We start from the raw sequence: 21,753 nt of genomic DNA, 5'->3' as shown, positions 1-21,753 counted from the left end.
CCAAGTGAGCGCAACGGCCGATGCTATGCCGATCCGAAGCCAGGAGTCTCTTCCGGGTCTCCTACATGGATGCAGGGTCCCAAAGCTTTGGGCCGTCCTCGACTGCTTTCCCAGGCCACAAGCAGGGAGCTGGATGGGAAGCGAGGCTGCTGGGATAGAACCGGTGCCCACATGGGATCCCGGGCGTGCGAGGCGAGGACCTTTAACCACTGCGCCACCACGCCAGGCCCTACTAACTATTTTTTAAAGATATATTTATTTATTTGAAAGCCAGAGTGATAGAAAGGAAGAAAAACACTGAAGAAAAGAGATAATCTTACATCTATTGGTTCACTCCTCCAGATGGCCACAGCAGCTGGTGTGGACCAGGCTGAAGCCAAGGACGACTCCTTTCTGGTCTCCTATGTGGGCCCAAGTACTTTGACTACTTTGACCATCTTCTGTCACCTTCCCAGGTGCGTCAGCAGGAGCCTGGATGGGAACTGGAGCAGACATTACTCAAATCACACCTGATACATCATAAACGTTGGCAGCACTGTCTTCTGTAACTACAGTTATTACAGAGTATACTCTGGACTGGCAGTCACCAGAAACCACAGTAAAAATAAAACCAATGCCTATGAAAAAGGCAAAATATTTCACTTTAAGTTTTTATGTAATATTTAACTTTTTTGCATTTAATGATTTAAAATTGGTTGCAAAAAAAATTATTAAATCAATACACATTTCTCTCCTTGTCCTACCTAAATTTTTGAACCTAGAGAAAGTATTTTGATTCCAAATAGGCCCAACTCTGTTCAGTTTTCAGTAGCTGTTCCTGTATCTTTGAAATGGAATAGATCTGTTGATACAAGTATAATTGGAAGTCAGATCAGAATAATCAGATGATCAACCTAACTTAAATTAGACACACACTGAACTGCCTGAAGATGAAGAAACTGCATGATTGGCAGAGGCTTAGAGCAGGCAGTAACCTTCAATCATTTTCTATTTCTGCAGTAAACACAGACTTACACTTTGAAGATAAGTGATCTTAAGGATGCTGATAACAAAGGTGGTATATATTATCAGTGAAAGAAACAAAGCTGACTGGGAGATTTTATTCAGAACAAGAAGATTCAAACAGATATGGACTCCAAGCCACTTGGAGCATCACAATTAAAAATACGGACTTTAAAACCAAGAACATAGAGATAATGAAACAAGTTAATTGTATGCATTGCATATAGCCTTGGGCTTCCACACTATGAGAAACTTCTCCATCCACTGATTACTGAAGAGCGCTCTTGTGACATCTAATCCATCACGATGTATAAATAATATATTCCACCTGATAAGGACATTTTGGCCACTTTTTATTTAGATCCCAAAATCTGTCCCAAAATGTCAGGCACCCTATTTCTTCAACAAATGTTTATTGTACATCCAGTATAAGCAAAGAATCCAAGAGAGTGAATACCTACCACATACATGATCTAAGGAAGTCTCTTGATAATTAGAGCAAAATAATATTTAGCAATCTAATTAGCTTCATGCTTAATGTTCCAACTTGATACCTAGATTACTAAAACGTAAACATATTCTAAGACCAGCATGCATTCAGTTAGTTAATAATTCATTTGATGAATATTTAATTATGGGCCATGTAGCATTCTAGATGTAAAGAATGCAATGATAAAACACACAGTGACTTCCTATGTAAAAACTGCATTGTAATGTGGAAAACAAACAAAAAAATCACAGATGTTATCAGATATTAAAAATAGTTCTGGTTTAAAGGAAATTAGGGAAAACCTATTTGAGAAGGTAGCGTTTGTACCAAACTAGCATCCAAAGACTATTCCAGGCAGAGGAACAGCAACTGAATTCTCGTGACAGTAACACACATGCTATGTCATAGGAGCTGTGAAGAGTCCAATATAATCTGTCTGAAAAAAAGGTGGTGCACAATGGTTCAACTAGCTAATCTGCCTACAAACACTGCATCTCATACAGGCACCAGTTCATATCCCACCTGCTCCATTTCCAATCCAGCTCCCTGCTGATGGCCTGGGGGAACAGTGCCAGATGATGCAAAGCCCTTGGACCTGCACTCATGTGGAAAACCCAGAAGCAGGTTCTGGCTCCTGGCTTCAAATCAGATGAGCTCAGCTCCAGCTGCTGTGTCCATTAGGGGGTTGAGCCAAAAGATGGAAGATCTTTTTCTGTCTCTTCTCTCTGTAAATCTGCCTTTCCAATAACAACAAATAAGGCTTTTAAAATGTTCGATACACTTGAAGCATAAAAAGGTGTATAAAACCAAAAAGAAATCAAGTTGGAGAAGTAACAAGGACCACACAAGGCCTCATAAACTCTAATGGAAACTATAGGGATTTGTTTTACTTATTGCATGCCATTCCTTAACCTTTAAAAATTTTCTAATTGGCACATAATTTTATATAATCCTGTCACACAATGGTACAATTTGATACATGCATGCAGTTACCGTGATCCAAGCCAGTAACCAGCATTTCCATCTCCTTAAACATTGGATAAATGAAGAAAATATGGTCTACACAGACAACAGAATGTTATTCCTTCCTGAAAAGACGAAAATCCTGCCATTTGTGGCAACATAGGTAAAACTAGAAGGCATTAGGCTAACTGAAGTAAGCCAGGAACGGAGAGGCACCTTTTCACTTATATGTGGAAGCTAAAATACCAGGTTTTGTAGAAGTATACAGCAGGATAATGGTGATTCAAGGACAGGCAGTCAAGAGGACTGTGGTGGAGGGACACTGGATAACAATAACCAAGATAGAGTTATTCAGGAGCAGTAACTACGGTTATCATATTTCACAATGGATTATTACAGAGTTGATAAAATCAGTAGGTTCTATTAGAAGGTGTGTGCAAAGTCTCTGCTGGATTTTGAGCCTAGAATAGATTCTGCCTGTTAAACCTAGTCCTGGTTCCTGGCTGCTTCCTCAACTGGCTGCAGGGCGACTGCATCAGATACAGGAGCGATTCAGAGGTGCTTTCATCTCTTGGTCATTCCTAGATTCAGACTGGTTGTTAACCATGTTCAAATTCTGAAAATCTTAATATCCTCATTCTGGATTAGTCTCTAAGTTTTGTCTATGAATACAGAAGAGAACATTTCATTTGTATATACTTTTACTAATATTCTATGCTATGGTGTTCTAATTTATTTTCCAAGTATAATATTTTGCCTTATGATTACTCTATGACCACATGAGTATGATCATATCTTTTTAGCTTTTTATATGTTTTATGGGATATTCTTTACTTTTCCCTAGAATTTAATCTTTTTAAGTATTTTTTATATTACTTAAATGCTCACATTGGAGAGCACACAATGGTGTAATGAGTTAAGCTGCCGCCTGCAGAGCCATCATCCATATGGGTGCCAGTTTGAGAGAACACCAGTTAATTTATTTAGGGCTAGCACTTTATCAAGGAAAACATAAGCTTAAATACCAACTCATGTTGCAGGGAGCCCTGGCTGATACAACATTTGGATGAGTAATGATTTTGTATGGCTTGCTGGCATAACTCCCATCGGGTCCTTGATTTGTGTCTAATCATGATCTAAACAAGTCCCAAGTCTGAGTGTTTCACAACTGTCAAATCTCAGACAACCATATGTCAATGAGACAGAGACAGAACACATGCTACTCAGTGACAGCCGCAAAACTACCCAATGATTTCCAATTATAATCAAATATAAGCTGTCTTATTTAAATAGATTTCATTTATTATGTTATGCATGTCTATAGCATGGCACATAAACATGTTTATTTGGATAAAAGGCCAAGATAATAACAAGAGCATTGTTTTGAGTTCAAAGAAATGATGATTTAGTTTGTTTAGGCCCAGGATTGACAATTTTAGAAATAAATGTTAAGCATGAGTAAGGATGAATGAAATCTATGACACTTTCTCTCTGAATACACGATTACCAGAAAAAGCTGCAAAATTTTAATAACAAATGATACCTCCATTGGCTCTTCAGTGTTTGTTGCAATCAATAGCTCAGTGATTTCATTAGTTGAAAATTCCCTTTATAAAATATATTGTGTTTCTATAGAAGCACTTATTATTACTAAAAGAAAGATACACGTTTGATTATGTGCTTTAAAAAGCCACCTGAGATGAGGACAAGCGCAGGAATTTTGTGCACTTAAGAACAGAAAGGCAGCCATTCCAACTAGAACAGAAAGAGCAGCATCATTATCAAATTAGCAAGAAAAAATTAATGATAGAAAAATTGTTATTACTTTATACACTTTGCTATGTATATGGTGCCTAAACCCATAATTTGAATTTTGTATTTGGAAATGTACAAGGATGCATCTGATTCATTTCATTTGTACTGACACTATATACAGACATAATGCTTTTTAAAAAAGATTTGTCAGGCCTGGCATGGTAGCCTAGTGGTTAAAATCCTCACCTTGCATGCACCGGGATCCCATATGGGAGCCAGTTCTAATCCTGGCAGCCCCGCTTTCCATCCAGCTCCCTGCTTGTGGCCTGGGAAAGCAGTCAAAGACAACACAGGCCTTGGGGCCCTGTACCCGTGTGGGAGACCCAGAAGAAGCTCCAGGCTCCTGGCTTTGGATCAGCACAGCCCTAACCATTGCAGGCAGTTTCGGAGTGTATCATCGGGTAGAAGATTTTTCTCTGTGTCTCTCCTCCCATCTATGTATCTGGCTTTCCAATAAAATAAATAAATACATAAATAAATCTTTTTTAAAAGATTTTTCTTATTTATTAGAAAGGCAGAGAGAAAGAATGATTATCTTCCCTCTGCCAGTTCATACCCCAGATAGCCTTGATGGTTGAGTCAGGGCTATGCCAGACCAAATCAGGAGAAGGAGCTCCATCCGGGTTTCCCACATGGGTGGTGGAATCCAAGTATTTGATCCATCTTCCATTGCTTTCCCAGGCACATTAGCAAGGAGCTGGATTGGAAGTGGAACAGTTGGGACTCCAACTTTTGCTTCCATATGGAATCTGGCATCTCGACAGCAGCTTAAGTCACTACACCACAACGCTGGCACTCTAATATTATTGTTACAGTGGTTGAGCATGTAAAGCCACCTCTTGTGGCACTGGCATTCCATATGGACACTGATTGATGTTTTTCCCCTCTCCTGTAGCACAACATTGGCCCTGACGATACTATTTAGTGAATATTCTTTTTTTATTCTTTTTCTCATTTTGTAATAACCACAAGGGTTCTGTACTCTACCTTTACTAAGAAGGTACTCGGCTACACTTATGAATTTGAACTAAATGAACTGTCCATGATAAGTGAATATATACGTGCCTAGAAAAAGGGGAAACAAAGTGTGGCAGCAACGATGGGAGCCTTCCAAACACCTCAGACATGAGGACCTTACTTGGCATTCACGCTAAAATGGTATGCATCGTTTTCCTTGTTAGCCTTTAAAATTTACTGTTTCAAAGAAACACAGAAGCATTTTCATGTCAAGGCAAAATAATCAAACATTTCTGTTTCAAGTCCTTCCGGTTGGCGGAACTGATACACGCTCCAGTTCTAGAGCAACCGAAGGCCATTCAGGGGGCAGATGTTTGTCCTAGCAGTTGAGACACCAGTTGGGCTCCTGTGTCCCAGCTTGTCTTTCCAGATTCCTGCAAATGGGGATGGTGGGAGGTAGCGATGACGGCTCAAGGAGTTGGCTTTCTGCCACTCCTGTGGGAGATGGGATTGAGCTCGTAGCTCCTAGCTCAGCTTCAGAGCAGCCTTGGTCACTGTGTGCCTCTTTCCATTTCTCTTCCCTCCCCCCACCCTTCTCTCTCCCTACCCTTCCCTATTCAAAATATAAATAACAATTTTTAAAAATCTCCAGCAATACTGCCTGCAGGAAGTCAATGATGAACAGCTGGTGTAGGCTGTAAACTAAAATGCCACCATGTGTTTCCAAGTTTGAGATTTCAGGCAAAGAACAGGAAAGACAAGGAAAGAAAGGGCTGATTTCCTTCGTATAACAAACTTAACTTTAAAGTCATTTTAATGCAGACGTATACTCGATTTTAGATAATCCTTTATAGAGGAGCATGTTCCCACTTCTTTTTCAAGTATTACTTAAATAATTTAGAAGAAATTCATATAAAATCAATGCTAAAAATATTACCAAAACTTGAAATTTAATCATGTTTAAAGAAACTGTCAAGTCAAATATTTTTACTGTTACTACTAATGTATTTTAAAACTATCATTGTACCATCCTTGTGCATCTACTACCTAGCTTTAATAAATGTAAATATTTGGTCTCTTTGCTTTTGATGTTTTTTGAAAGAAAAAAAGCTTCAAATAAAGTTAAAGGAATTCTCTTACTTCAATCATATGTCTCATCCTCTTTCCAGATTCAGCATGTAGCACCCCTATGAATATTTGCATTTTATTTTCCATTCAAATAATTTAAACAATACCAAAATCACTGGTATTATTAAAATGATGTAAATAATATTAAATTGAATTCAAACAATTGAATTTATTATAGTATGTTACAATATATATCAAGTACTTCTTTAAAAGCAATGAATGGATCACAACCTTACCAAAAAATGAGCAAATGAAAGATAGACTGTTACAATTCCCAAGTGGACATCATTATACAGATTCTAATTGAGACAGTTAGCTAAGTTAGGCCAGTGTGATTTCATCAATATTTTATTTTTGTGTTCTGTTATAGTAGTCCATACATTTGTAAGCACCAGTTGGAAAATTGTTACAAAAGCATTAATGTGCTTACAAAAACACTAGAATTAAGTCCATTCATACTCCTATCTTTATAGTAAGATCAATAAAGTCTATGGACACTTGTTGAATGGATATTCTGTTGTTCCTCTGCACCCCATCAGTCATTTTATACATGCATACACTCACACATGCGTACTGCTTAACTCGCTACTAATCTCTGTGCATCCTGAGAGCCAAGAAGAAGAGGAAAACATAGCAGGCTTTCCACCTGACATCATCTCAAAGGAGATAGTCCACATCATCTGAAAAGAATTGTAATGGATGTTCTTACAAGGAAATAAAGAAAAAATAACAAAACAAACAAAAACTACCTGAACAATGCAGTATACAACATTTTCAAACTTACCAAAATTCAGAGCAATAATTCATCTGTTGTTTGCTACCACTTATAAATGAAATCCAATAGCATGGTGTGAAATTGTGGGGTTATTGGGAATCTAGACTACAAGAAAGCTCTTATACATTTACTCTTGAAAACCTTTTTGTTGGGCCTAGTGTATTAGCCTAGTGGCTCAAGTCCTCACCTTGCATGTGCCAGGATCCCATATGAGCCTGGTTGCTCCACTTCCCTTCCAGCTGCCTATTTATGGCCTGTGAAATCAGTACAGGATGGCCCAAATCCTTGGGACCCTGCACTTGCGTGGGAGACTTGGAAGCAGCTCCTGGCTCTTGGCTTCAGATCAGCTCAGCTCTGTTGTGGCCACTTGGGAAGTAAATCAGCAGGTGGCAGATCTCTGTGTCTCTCCTTCTCTGTAAACCTGACTTTCCAGTAAAAATAAATACATCTTTTAAAAATAAAATCCTTTTTCAAATAAAAACATTCCAGCTCACTAGGTTTTGAGTTTCAATGTGAATCCAGCCTTTTGCTTATAAGTGTATGTAAGTAAGAACCTCAGAGCTCCCTGAAGCTCAGCCCAGAACCAGCATGTTGACAGGCATTATGATACAGTGCCTAAGCTATGGACCTGGGTGCCTACATCCTATTTAGAAGTACCAAGGATCAAGTCCAAACTCTGCTTCCAATCCACCTCCCTGCTGAAGTGTCTGGGAGGCAGCAGGTGATGGCCCAAGTCCTGGAGTTCCTGCCACCCACATGTGAGACCCAGGTGGAGATTCTGGCTCCTCTCTTCTGCTTGTCTCTCTTCTGCTTGTCTCTCTTCTGCTCCCTCTTCTGCTGTTGTGGGCATTTATAGAGTTATCCAGTGGATAGCCCATACATCTCTTTCTATCTCTCTCTGTCACTCTTTCTTTCAAATAAACATTAGGAGAAAAAACATTGAACATGGTCCTAATAGAGGAATGAATGGGAATTTAGCTTAACATATTATTGACCTTTTTTTTTTAGCAGTTTTTGCAATTTTTTTCTTCCAACATGTTTTATTCTGAGGTTTTCATGCTTTCTGACTCTGTTGTGTATTAAGACCCATCCAGTCAGAGCAACCACACTTCACAGCAATCACCAAGTCACCCTTGGTTATTGAATATGCTTTCCAGCTAAATGAGCAAGTGCATATACAGGATGCTAATGAGGGATGTTGCTTCAGGGCATTTTTTAAAATGTACGTGAGCAAGAAGTGTTTGCGTTGATTATTTTAAGATGTAAATGCAGCTGCTTCAAAAAAAGAAAATAATGATCCTTAGAAAAAAGCCACCACGATCCATGACAATGAATCTAGAGTTAAATCCTGCTGGAATCACACCATGGGAGCCTCCTTTCAGTCATCTTAAATCATTCCTACACACTCTGCTAGGGCACACATTAATACAAAGAATTCTCCTTAAACTGTGGACAAGGGTATTTGTGTGCTACGACCATTATGCATGCCCTTCGCCTCTTACCCCGAGAGCAAAGGCAGACATCCCTCTAAGAGGAAAGAAAGCCTTCATGGGTCACACACAGCTGCCCCAAAGCATGTCTGCCCCTCTAATAAGTATCCACCTTGGAACACAACACAGGGCAGGGAAAAAAGCAGGAAGGGGTCGAGAAGGAAGGGTATCGTGCCACTTTTGCCTTAATACTGAACTGTAATATGCCTTAAGTCACAAGCCACTAAGCCCTATTGATTCTTCCTTTTTTTCCCTTGCAGCTAATGCCTCACTCCTGGGCTTTTCCTTCCCTGGCCCTCTGCTTTACAGCAATAGCCTAGCAACTAGTCTTTGCCTGCACTCCACTGCTAGTGTAATCTTTCTAAAGTACCGCTTTCATCATGTTGACCTCCTCATCACCCTGTGCTCAAAAAGCTTTCTGGACTCTCCATTGCCTAGAAGATAAAGGCCACTCCTTGGGCTCGAATTGAAGCCCTTTGCAATCTGTCAGGAGTGTTGTGTTCAGAGACTTTCAACGGGAAGAGTTCGTTCCAATCAGGGTGATCTATTCATGGTCCTCCCAGCACACAGTGCTCTCTCTTGGCAGTCTCCACCCAATTTTCCCTGTAAAATTTTCTCTGTCACTCTTCTCCATCTAAATTCTGTACACCCTTCTTCTGAACAGTTCACATTCCACCTTTTCCTTCACAAATCATGAGCATTAAATGGGAGGGTCATGAGGAAGTTGGGGTAAAGTACCAAGTCTAAGGGACTCATCCTCCCAGAGTTTCTTCTCCTTTTCACTATTACATCTCAGTTTTAAATGCTGAGTCACTTCTGACTGCTCCATCATTGTTGTTTTGAGCTCAGTGCCTTTAATCATCTGTCCCTTTTACCTGACACCACACCCATATGGGCCAAACTGCATACCACATGGAAAAAAGTCTTTCAGTGTATGTTGCTGAATTGAGTGCTTTCAACAAGAATATTAAATCCTTACAATGTGGGCAGGTATTGTGACATGGTGGGTTAACCTGCTTCAGAATCCCACATGGACACTGGTTCAGGTCCTGGCTGATGTACTTTCTATCTTGCTCCCTACTGATGCATGTGAGAAAGCAGGGAAGATAGCCCAAGTACTGGCTCTCTGCACCCACATGGGAGACCCAGAGGAAGTTAGACGTTTCTGTTTTTAGCCTGGCCACACCTTGGCCACTGTCACCATTTGAGGAATGAATCAGAAGAAGGAAGATCTCTCTCTTCTCCTTCTGTATCTCTGTCTTTCAAATAAGTGAATAAATCTTTTAAAAATTCCTTTCAATAGAATGAAGAGGACAGAGTTCACAGAGCTTGGTGGTAGAGGACCAGCTGAGACTTCTCAATAGGTCATACGAGCATCTGACACAGAAAGAACTGAAGAATTTGCTCAGATATTGCTTACCAAGTCCCACCCCAGACATACAGCATCAGAAGTTCTCAGGTGTAGACATGTATCCAATATAATGTTAACTATGAAAGCATTTTTGACACTTGTTTCTCTGGTGGTCTCCCATCAGACCTTCTAAATGAGACTTCCTATTTCTTCTATAATTCTTTCTGTCCATTATGTGATTTTTGTTGGAAGTCTTTAACTCACCTAGGAGAAGGGGCTCCTTTGTCATCCTTAGCGTCTTCCAATTAATGAGTCCCACTATTCCCATAGCCTTCCTCATCTAGTAGGCAGATATCTATACTTTGCTTCCTTACAAAGAAATTGGTGCCAAAGGCAAATAAATTCACAGTTGGCAAAGCTCCAGCCATTCCCAACTACCCTCCTAGAAAAGGTCATTGTTCCCTCCTCGTAAGTTTCAAAATTTAAAAAGATTGCTGGTTAATTTAAAGCAGAAAACATCACCTGACCAACAGTATGGAAAACTTACTAGCCTTACCACTCAGACAGGGCTTTCCACCTTCAGCAAAGAACTTAATTTTCCAATGTATTTCCACATCTCGTACATCACATTTTCCCTTCACAAAATCATAGTCATTCCTGCACTGTGGTTTCTTTACAGATAAAATACTTGTAATCAGGTTCCATCAAAAGGAGTGGCATGAGGAGTTAATGAGTAAATAGGCTTAAAGCATCAGAAGAGTCTTGAATGAAAGGTACACACTGTTTTCACTGTTATTAATATAATACAGCTCATCCATTATGGATCTGATGGCAAACACAGACAGCGGTTCTGACCTCATTTACGGGGCAGGCCAGAGAAGGTCTGCATAACAGACAGCTCACGGGAAACAAAGCCCAACCAAGGCTCAAACAACCCAGAAATCCAATCTCATCACGGTGCTCTCAGGTGTGTGAAACTGACCGGGGATGTTGCACTGTGAAAATCCAGAATGGACACACATTAAGGACATTGAGAAAGGAGGAAGTGCCAGCCGTGTTTAACACAGGAAACAAAATGCAGTGAAATGAGACATCAGCCAAATGCATGCCCCAGTAATTTGCTAAGCTGGCTGGTTTGTATCCTCACTGTCAGGTGACAAGGCATTCCCAAACAGGAGGGAGACTTATTTAGCTTCCTGTAGATCATCCTTGTAGGAGCTATTTCAAGTGAGGCAGCGAACTAAATTAATGCTAAGCCCTGGAAAATATTTATGAGACCATCATAATTGTATGCAGGTTGGCTCAGGTGCCACCTTTTACTTCTTATAATTTAGGTTATTCACTCTAGCAAGTGGTTTCTTAGAATTATTCCCGGGTTTTCAATCTCTCTTATAATTCAGACAGCTAAGTTTTTCAGAGTTAAATTTTCTTTCAAGGATTTTTAGAGGGTAGTATTTTCACGTAGAGATCCTTGAAATTATTATTTTCAAATCGAGCCGATTCTTCTTCTTTGTAGCCTAGCCAAAAGAGAGAGAGAGAGAGATCTATGTAATCGTAGTGTCAAAATGTCAGAAGACTAAGATAGGTTGGGAAAAAGAAGAAAAGAAAATAATAAAAAAAAAAAAAGAATTAGAGACATCTTTGCAGTCTCCAAGCTTGGCTCACATAAAATACTTGTGACATGCTGTAATTAACTAGTTACTCCTCTCAGAACGAGTAATTAGGCAACTATTTTCCAGCAGCAGTAAAGAAGGGATAGTTTCTATTTAAAAAAAAAAAAGGACACTGTTCATTTCTGGAGGAAGAAAAAAAAGCCCTGGACTAATCCACATAAGCCGCTAATTCAGCATGACATGCAATTTCACCAATACAACTGCATGATAACTCTGGCACTCTTCTGTCACAACCTCATATTCTTCAAAACAAGTTGCAATCTTGTTCAGATTATATGGGAGCTCAGAACTGCACCTGATACCACAAAGTGCACAAAGTGTTAAACTGTAGCCTGACTGGAGAAAACATCTCCTTGTCAAACTGGGCTTAGCTGCCTTGGAGATCCTTGAGGCTGTGCTCTGCTTCCTTTGTCCGTGGAAACAAAAATAAAAATACAGCAGGTGAGACTCATTGGTCATAAACCTTTTCCATCTTTCAGACCCTTCAGGGACCAAGGAGCACACAGTTAGATGAGAGCTTGCAGGTGCATTTCACCCATAATCTCTCTGCAGTGTCAATGTCCAACATAACAACTGTGTTCTTGAACCCCATTCACCTCCAATTCATCATTCCCTTAATAATTCATTCAAGGAGTATTTTTGAAGACCTGCCATGATGCGGCTTTCTGGGTGCTGGGTACTGACAGCCAAATGGGACAACTTAACTCTCGAGAAGCCTAGAGAGAAGTGAAGATCTAAACTAGTAAACAGACACACCAACAACACAGTAAATGCCACCATGTGGATAGCTGTGCGTTCCATCTCACAGAACATGCACAAATTCACTCACTGATATGCACATGTTACACCCCCTCTCCCTTACTAATACGGAATTCCATAAATTCCTCTTTAAGGTTTTGAAGCAGTGATTCAGACAGGAATTTTTTCTAAAACCTACAGTTGCATAATTTCAAGAGAGCCTTGAGTGTGTGTGTGTGTGTGTATAATGTGTGATTTTATGTGAAGCCATCTTTAATGTAGCATTTTGTTTAAGGATAAAATATTCTTACCAACTGATGTTGGTCAGCAAGATGAATTCTATGTCCATAAGACTGGGTACTTACTATAACACCTAGAAATTGGGTCATCTTGTCTTAAAACTAACATTTGCATGTGTATTCTATAAAGCAAGAAGAACCTGGATCATTTTGAGTATATGGAGACCAAGAGCCAATGTGATTTAAATTCTTAAAATCTTGATAAGTATTTCAAGAGTAGACATAACCCTGTTTTTCAAAGCTCCTTCATCCAAAGTATTCCTTTAATCAGTTAATGGTAAGAATTTGGGCCTGTGTTGTTTTCCCTGAAACTTTCAGTATCTAACAGGGCAGGCTCTGGCGTCAGACTGCCTAGATTTGAAAGTAAGCGCATCCCTTTATAAGCTGTGTGACTTCTCTGAGACTCAATTTTCTTATCTATGAAATGGAGATAATATTAGTGACTGCGTTTCTTTAAGAATATAAAATTGTTACCACACTTATTCATCCCATTTAGTTATCTATGCAACATATAGTTACTACAAGTTTCCTGTATCCAAGCTTTTGGGCAGTTGGAAATGCAAAGATAAGTCAGCTACTACCAGCAGAGGTCAACGTGGACTTAGAATTTCATAGGAGACTTTTGGAAGTGTGTCTGCTTTTCCAGTTACTTATGCCTAGACTTAGAGACACAAAATATGACAAGCAGTAATTATGCAGGCAAAGTTCAGTGCTCTAGTGGAAATATAGAAATTGTGGTTTCCAGGAAATCTACTTGCAGTTCCTTTCTCCCAAATCAGTTAGTTTTCAAGACAAATCTTTGAAACCTTTAACAATTGTTCAAAAAAATAATATTTTCAATGGATCTCAAGCTTCAAGTGATTGTTAAAATGTATGGTAAAGATTGTTTAGTTTTACTTTGGTATTGATTTACTCTATTAATTTCCTATTCTATAGAAGAAGGAAAACAGGGAGGTTTAGTGAGTAAAACCAGCAGTGTCATCCATGCTTTCATGAATTTGCATCCCAGAAAAACCACACCTGAAACTTGCCTCCAGAAACATATGCCCTCTTTTTGGGATGAGAATTAAGGTGCCGATGTCCTTGTTAAAACCAGATCCTTGAAACTGAAAGAAAAATGAAAGTGCTTGTACAAATACCCTGAAAAATCATCCACATAGGTGTTATAGCTTGGTTAAGTGAATTTTATCACAGAAATGCTGATTCTGGCCAGTGAATTCAACCAAATTGTTACTGTTCATATCTGTTTTTATTTCATCACTTTATTTTGAGATCAGATGGGTTTTTGAGCAGCCAGTTGTTTTTGGTCCAGATCCACATGGAGTACATTCCTGAGTATCTTTAGACTTAGTGTGGAGATAGCCCAAATGAGAAAACGTGCCTCTCTCTGTGCTACGCTGCTCCTTCTTAGGAGTTCTTCAAGGATATGAATCTACAGTCTAAATCAACAGCAGCCAAAACCTCTGCTGACTCCAAGGCTGAAGGAGTCTCCTTTTTTAAAATATTAAAAAAAAATGTCAACTTTCTAGTCTCTTCCTTACTTAGCATCAATCCTTTAGGCCAAGCTGAATCTACAGTCACTTCTCCAAACCTGCTCTGTGGAGGACCAGAGGCTGTCTGATCACACAGGTTTTCAGGTGCCTGGGATGAGCCAACATAGCAATGTCTGGTTGCAGTAGCTGTGTGGCAGCATCACATCTGAGGAACTAACCCCCTTCATTAGTGACTCAGGCATTGGTTAGTGAAGGTTATCATCTGTCACAGCCATTTGCTCCTAAACAGAGAATGTAAAAATAACGAAGTCTCTCTAAAGCAATTATCTTACACCCACCCACCCCAAAATTAACTGCTTCAGCACAACATTTTCAACAGCAGTCTAGGTAATTCTGACACAGATGGTCTGTTGACTATACTGTGAAATGCGCTGGTGGGTTGAGAAACCCTGTCTCCTCAGTTAACAAACCAATTGGGCTGTGATTCCTAGGAAGTGAGTGTGGTGCCCAATTGCTTCAAGTTGCATCTTTTGGCTCCAACTCACATTTACCGAGGTCCAGGAAATCTCCTTCTGAACCCTGTAGTTAATAGTTTTTTTGGGACATTCTAAAATATATTTCCTCTCGTAGAAGAGGAAAAGAAGTTGAGTGTTAGCTGAACACATTTGAGAACAGGCCTTTGTGCCACAATTTCCGAGCCTTATGATAGAGTGTAAAATCTTTTATTACAATTTAAAACAAGAGTGTATATCTGAGAAAACAAGAATAGATTTAAGGAGGCCCAAAAATCCCTGAAACATTATACAAAATGCAGATTACATGACAAGCTGTATTTCTGGAATGGGAAATATGGCTTTCATTTCAGTCTCAGTTTTGTAGCCCCCCTCCCCAAAAATGTTAAGATTGCCACTTAGAACAAATGTTGCACCTTCTTATTTATGTGGAAGAAATTCAATATATGATTGCATTCCAAATAATTTGCTTCTTTATTTTCACTTCACTGTCCTCTGTCATTTTCCTATAGTTTACAGATTCAAATTTCTTAGGAAATGAATTAGTATAAGATTTTGTCTAAGGCAACTAAAAGCAGGGTTCATGGCAGCCTATTCCAATTCTGTAAGCAACAATATGAAAGTTTAGAAATAGATTCTAAGAGTTCTCGGGCAGAAATGAACTGATGAGAATTTTCTAAGTTTCTTCTTTTCATTTTTTACCTATGGCTTAGTCTTCTGATTGATGATCAGTTAGTTTGGTGGGTTTCTTTTTTATCTCAGAAAAGTGAAAAAACATTCATGAAAGACGACAATTAAAATTTTGTGAAATTGTATTTTGCTAACTTAACAGTTCTCCCATTGGTGTTTTATCTAGGAGGTGGTAGCAGCACTATTGAGGCTCTGTCTTTGATTTCCCTCTCCCTTTAGGTGTGTGTGCAACATTGACTGTTCTCAAACCAACTTCAATCCACTCTGTGCTTCTGATGGGAAATCGTATGATAATGCATGTCAAATCAAGGAAGCATCGTGTCAGAAACAGGAGAAAATTGAAGTCATGTCTTTGGGTCGATGTCAAGGTAACGTTCATACCAAAATCCATTTCAAAGAATGTTTTTAGTCTTTGTGCAGAAATGGAAAGTGAAGATAACTCTTTATTAGGCTGATATTTCATTTCCAAAAGACCGTTCTGATCTACAATGGGTAGTGGACTTCACTGCAATATTTGTGCTGATTATAGGTGTTTAAGGGTCTATCAGCAATGGTACTTCTTTGTTCTAAATAATGGGACGGTATTGGCACAGTGCCGTGAACATAAGAAGCCAGTATTCAGAGAATACATTGTGCAAGCAAAGGGCAAAAAAAGAAACCCAGAAGCATCTTAATGAAAAATCTGAGCATTTATTACAACATTGAAATCAAAAGATCAATTTTTGTGTATTGATTCAGAAGAAACATTTCAAATACATTTTCAAAACAGGATGTACCAAAATGTTCTATTTTGTCTTTTGTTCAGAAGCATTTTCTTTGTTTTGGAATTATGCTTTCATCTAACTTACCTAGGTTATAACTTCTCTCCTCCCAAACTTCAGGAAATTGCCCTCGTGTTAATTCCTCTGAAAGGCAAATTGATGTTAGGTATCTCTATTTGTGTAAAGGATTTTGGAGCTATAACTCTAAAAATCCCTTAATAGTAATGGAAATGCTCCTGGGTGGGTAATATTAGGCAGACATTAAATATTTAGGAAACAGTTCATTAATCTTTATTGTTATTTTTTATACAGATAACACAACTACAACTACTAAATCTGAAGACGGACATTATGCAAGAACAGATTATGCAGGTACAGAATATTTTCTGCTATAGAATAGCAGACTCTCATAAGAGTCCTAAGAAAATGTTGTTTAGCATTCATTCTAAAACTTCACAAGGCCTTTGACATGTATTGAGCTGCTTCTTTTTTTGTTTTGTTTTGTTTAAGACTTTAATATGGAATAGTTCTTGGTGAAGCAAACAAGACATACTCTGTGAGGTTTAAATGCCAGAATTAAAGCAATTGTCAAAAATGTCAGTGAGATATAATTAACTTGTTTTGACAGTAGGAATGGTACAAATGACAAAACATTTATCAAATTAGTGGGTATCAATGGAAATTAATGCAATTTTTGACAGTTCATTATAATAAATGTAAATGTTCTTGTTTGAATTTTCACAAAGTCAACAATAAAAAAAGTTTTCTAGTTTCCAAAAAGTTAAGAAGGACAGCTATGAATAGTAATGTAAGTTGTCTTTCTTTATATGGAAAATAAAAAGGTATATAACATGTAGTTTAAAAATAATGTCTCCTTTGTTTTGAATCTAAGCTAAACTTCAAAACACATTTACATAAAATATAACTATATATTTCTACATATCTTTACCTAATATGTTTCCTGGCATGAAAATATATAATTTATAAGCTGAATGAAATTTTATAAGTCTTAGATTTTTTTAAAATCTGGGATAACAAATAAACTTAAAAGTATCAAAATTGATCATAATATGCAAATTTCCTTAAGTAAATTCCACCTAGCTATTAAGAATTTTAATTAGATGTGAGGCTAATAATCAATTAGAAATGATTGTTACTTACCTTTCAAAGTATATACTCTATTCCCTCGTTTCTTCTGAAACTTCACTCATCTAACATATGGCTGAGGTTATATTTTCACACAGAATAAATCTTTCTGAGATTGAGAAAACTAATTAGATGTCTTACTTCCTGATTATATCAAGTATCTCAGAATTGGAAAACTAATTCTCTTTTTAAAAACCTCCATATTGACATTTTTCAGTAACCAGATGATATTTTTCATTTACTAACAGCCTAGAATTATCATGAATAATGGTATATGGAATACTAGTTCCACTTATACATAATCATCCCCAAAGTGTCCAGAAGGGATTTCAGGTTCCTTGAAAGGAAAAGTCAGTGGTTAATAAACATGTGACAGACTCAGATAAACAACCGTAGCTTTCATCCAGAACTCCTCACAGCCCTTGTATTCAGTCCCAATTATTTAAGTGCTCTGCATCTTTTATTTAACATCACCCTCTTGTATCTTTGGGAGTTGATTTCAGGACCCCCTCTCAGGTACAAAAAAAAAACTAGGATGCTCCAGTTCATTATAAATGGCTTTCTATTTGCGTATATCCTATGCAGATCCTTTTGTATAATTTAAATCATTTCTAGATCATTTATAGTACGTGATGTAATGCATGTGGAATCTAAACAGTTACTATAATGACAAGAAAGAATAGTCTGTATTTGTTGAGTATAGATATGGATTTTTTTAAGATTTATTTATTTATTTGATAGACAGCATTAGAGAGAAAGAAGGGGAGAAACTAGGAGGTGGGGCAGGGAGGAGAGAGAAAGAGAGAGAGAATCTCCTGCTGGCTCATCCCCCAGATGGTTGCAAGCCCACTGCTGGGCCAGGCCAAACTAGGGGTCAGGAACTCTGTCTGGAGATCCCACTTGGATGGCAGGGACAAGAGCGTTAGGCCATGTTCTGCTGCCTTTGTTCCTAGGTGCATTCATAGGTAGCTAGATCTGAAATGAAGCACCTGGGATTTGTTCTGTCACTCCTAGGGGATGTCAGCACCCATGTGTCAAACTATTGAGTCAAAACTCCAGCTCTTAATCATGTGATTTTTTTAAATGTGTATTTTTAAAAGATTTATTATTTTTTCATTTTAAATTCATATTTGCAAAGAGAAGTCAGAGAGAGAGAGATCTTCCTGCTTTAGTTCACTCCCTAAATGGCCACAATGGCCACAGCTACCATGGCGCCAAGAGCCAGGAGCTTCTTCCATGTCTCCCATGTGGGTGCAGGGACTTGAATCATCCTTTGCTGCTTTCTCAGGTCATAAGCAAGAAGCTGGATCAGAAGTAGAGCAGCGGAACATGAATAGGTGGCCACATAGGGACCAGTACCACAGGTGGGGGCTGAGTCTTCTATGCAATGGTGTTAGGCCCCACAAACATATTTTTGATTCATAGTTAATTAATCTGTGGATGTATAACCCTTGGATATGGACGACCACCTGTAGTAACTTTTTAACTCTTTTGATGCAAAATTGTTTTTTAGAAGTGGATCTTTTTAATGTTTTTAAAGCTTAATTAATGAATAGTTCCCTAGATGGCTACAGATAGGTAAGGTTGCTTGGTAGTTTTCAGAAACATCATAGCAATGACAATGCCCTTTTAATTTGTAGCCTGCTATAGTGATTAGAAGTTGCTTATATGAAACACTTGGTTGAATCACAATTGCTGCCTCCTAAAGTCTGAGTATCAGGAAGCTGTAATCGGGTGTCAGAGTGAGGCATCAAACCAGACAGTTGATAAGGCACCCAGGTGTCTCAATTACTAGATTAAATATGTCTCCCCAGTGTCACTGTTTTTAATTGGCACCACCTCTTATCTTTTTACTGGGCATTGGAAAGAAGAGAATATATTCTTAAATAAATGTAAATGAAAACTATTCCATCACTCAGTGTGGCCCAGTTTCTCCCAGTTTAGTAAATGTGAAAGCGAAACTTTGAAACAAAGTTGTCTAAAAATACAAGCTTCAGATAGAATCAAAGATAATGTCAACTGAAGCTGTTACTCCCAATTAAGCATTGATTATGCACTCAAAAATTCTCCCGGAGTCTATTTTAGGTATCTTTACCTTCATTAACAGTTTTATTAAAATGCAATTATACCACTCATGAAAGATGACTTAAATCATAGTCATATTGCTCAATATTCTCACATATCCAATAGAATTGGCATTTTCTTGAGTTTTGAAGCACTGACTTTGGGGAAAAAGTGGAGAGAGACATTGTCCTTCTCTTGATTTCTGTTTCACATGCTTGTTAAGTCCCGGCAGAAGGGAAAACAGGAACGCTGTGACTCACACTCCCAGAGGTTTGCTGTGTACTTTCATCTAATTTGGCGTCACAGGCACTTCCCTTGTGACACAAACATCCGTAGATTCTCCCACCAGAGGCAAGTAAGGCAGTGAACACACTCAGACCTTGCAGGTCATTCGTGCAATGGATTCACTACTCCTTCATCCCCCCTTACCAATTTCCTTTCTTTGCCTTAGCATCTATTGCAAAATTATTGATACAAGAACACATGTTTATAAGAATTTAAGAGTCTCCTTGAGGAAACTTTTCCTTAAGAAAAATTTGTCTCTAGTGTTATGAGAAGAGAGGCATCAGTGAGGAAGCAGAGGCTGGATTTCAGCAGCAACAACTGCACACTGAGGAAGCATGTCTCCACCATAGCTCACATGTGTGGGGGTCTGGAGTCATCGATTTACCCTGAAATATGAATGTCTGGATCCCCATAGGCAGCAGGAAACCGAAGAAGTTCCTCCCCAGCAGTAGACTCTCCTAGGATCGGACCTGTCTCCCTTAGTCCATCCTCTGCCCTTTCTGGAGCCTGGAGGAGGTGGAGTCTCTGTCTTTTTCTGCCTCAGGGTCTGGTGAAAGATCTCTGTTAGAGAGAGACTCAACAGGCCATTCAACATTATTCTCCCTTCATCAGTCTGGCACTCAGCCTGAGAGCTGGTTCTTCACCCCAAGGAAGGCTCAGGGGACACATAGTTTCTAAGACCACATTGCTAGAGCTTAAGGGATTTTCCATTGTCTCAAATTGCTGTAACTAATTCCCTTGTGGATGGTTTAGAGTAACAAATGTTGTGCAGCTCTTAAATTTGCAATATTTGCTTAAAATATGTATGTGTATGTTCCTGTGTGTGTGTGTGTGTGTCCTTGCTGTCACATAATGTTTTAAAAATTAAGCTCAGCGGCTTTATTATTCCTCATCAAATGTTTGTATTTTCTGATTGTTGTTGCTTTTCTGTCTAAATGCTGGTTATGCTTCAGAAAAAGTAGTTGCATTTTTTGAGTACAAAATGCTTAATTTTGTAAGTTGTTTCATGTTTTAAAAATGAAATTAAACTATCTTGTTTTTATCACCTAAAAATAAAATGTGTTGTATTTTACAACATCCTGAACCAGTTTCCAAAAAGGATCTGCAGTGTCTTATAATTAAATGCATTCAGAGAGATTATTTAAATAGAAATTGAAAACATAAAAGCAGAACTGTTAAAGGAAATTGAAAATATCAGCAACATAGACTATTATAGTTGCTGAATTTGGCCCTAAGCTTCCTTGCAACCAATACAAATAAATTACTGTTGAATCTGTCCGTTCAACAAATAAAGAGTCCCTTTTCTATGCAAGGCACTGCCCTGGGTTTTACAAAGAAGAACAAACCAGCACAGGTCTCTGCTAATTGGAATTTAGGTTTTTATAATCTGAGAAAAAGAAATAAAGAGTAAATTCAAAAACCAAACTCAAAGTTTCTCTTTGTTAAGTTACAAAAGAAATGTTTAGCATAGATTTTGTTACTTAGAAGATATCACTGGAAATCAAAACAAACGTAAAATCTTGGGCAGCTACCGTGATGACCTATGCCAAGAGACTCTGTGTATAACAGTTCTTCAAACTAATGATTTATTTAGTTAAAAAGAGAGAAGGGTAGAGATAGAAAATAATTTCATGCACTTATAGTTTTTATTGATTATATTTCATTTTGTGGCACAGTTTCATAGGCTCTGGGATTCCCCTAACCCCTCCCATACCTTCCCCCCCATTGTGGATTCCTCCACTTTGTTGCCATATTATAGCTCAAATCCAGTCAAGATTCTTTCATTGCAGGCATATACCAAGCATAGAGTCCAGCATCGTATTGTCCAGATCCATTCAACAGTTTCTTGGGGAGACCATCTCTGGAATATCATCCTGACCACTTAAAAGCCCCAACATAACATCAATAATAAATTAATTTTTGACAACACTCTAAGCATTAAAGTATGTATAACTCAATGATAGTGTTTCTGTGGCAGACTAAAATAATGACTTTCATTCAGGTACATTTCAAAACTGGAAAGAATAGATAAATAGTTCAAAATGCTAAGCAAATGGACTGCTAGGGAGAACATGTTCACTTTTTCCCTTCGGGTTGTCTTTAATCTGCAACTGCAGAAAG

The 21,753-nt window shown here is 38.3% G+C and overlaps 1 protein-coding gene across 2 annotated transcripts in view; it reads left to right on the top strand.

The window, feature by feature from the left end:
- TMEFF2 (transmembrane protein with EGF like and two follistatin like domains 2) overlaps positions 1-21,753 on the top strand; it is a 247,987-nt gene that overhangs the window by 179,725 nt on the left and 46,509 nt on the right. For both annotated transcript variants that reach the window (XM_040972154.1, XM_040972155.1), the window contains exons 6-7: positions 15,596-15,744; positions 16,450-16,509. In XM_040972154.1, coding sequence (XP_040828088.1) covers positions 15,596-15,744; positions 16,450-16,509 — 209 coding nt within the window. The remainder of the gene's footprint in view (positions 1-15,595; positions 15,745-16,449; positions 16,510-21,753) is intronic.

Source organism: Ochotona curzoniae, unplaced genomic scaffold (genome assembly GCF_017591425.1).
Source record: "Ochotona curzoniae isolate NIBS_2020 unplaced genomic scaffold, NIBS_Ocur_1.0 contig_2210, whole genome shotgun sequence".
NCBI lineage: Eukaryota > Metazoa > Chordata > Mammalia > Lagomorpha > Ochotonidae > Ochotona > Ochotona curzoniae.
This window is presented reverse-complemented; position numbering and strand designations above follow the sequence as displayed.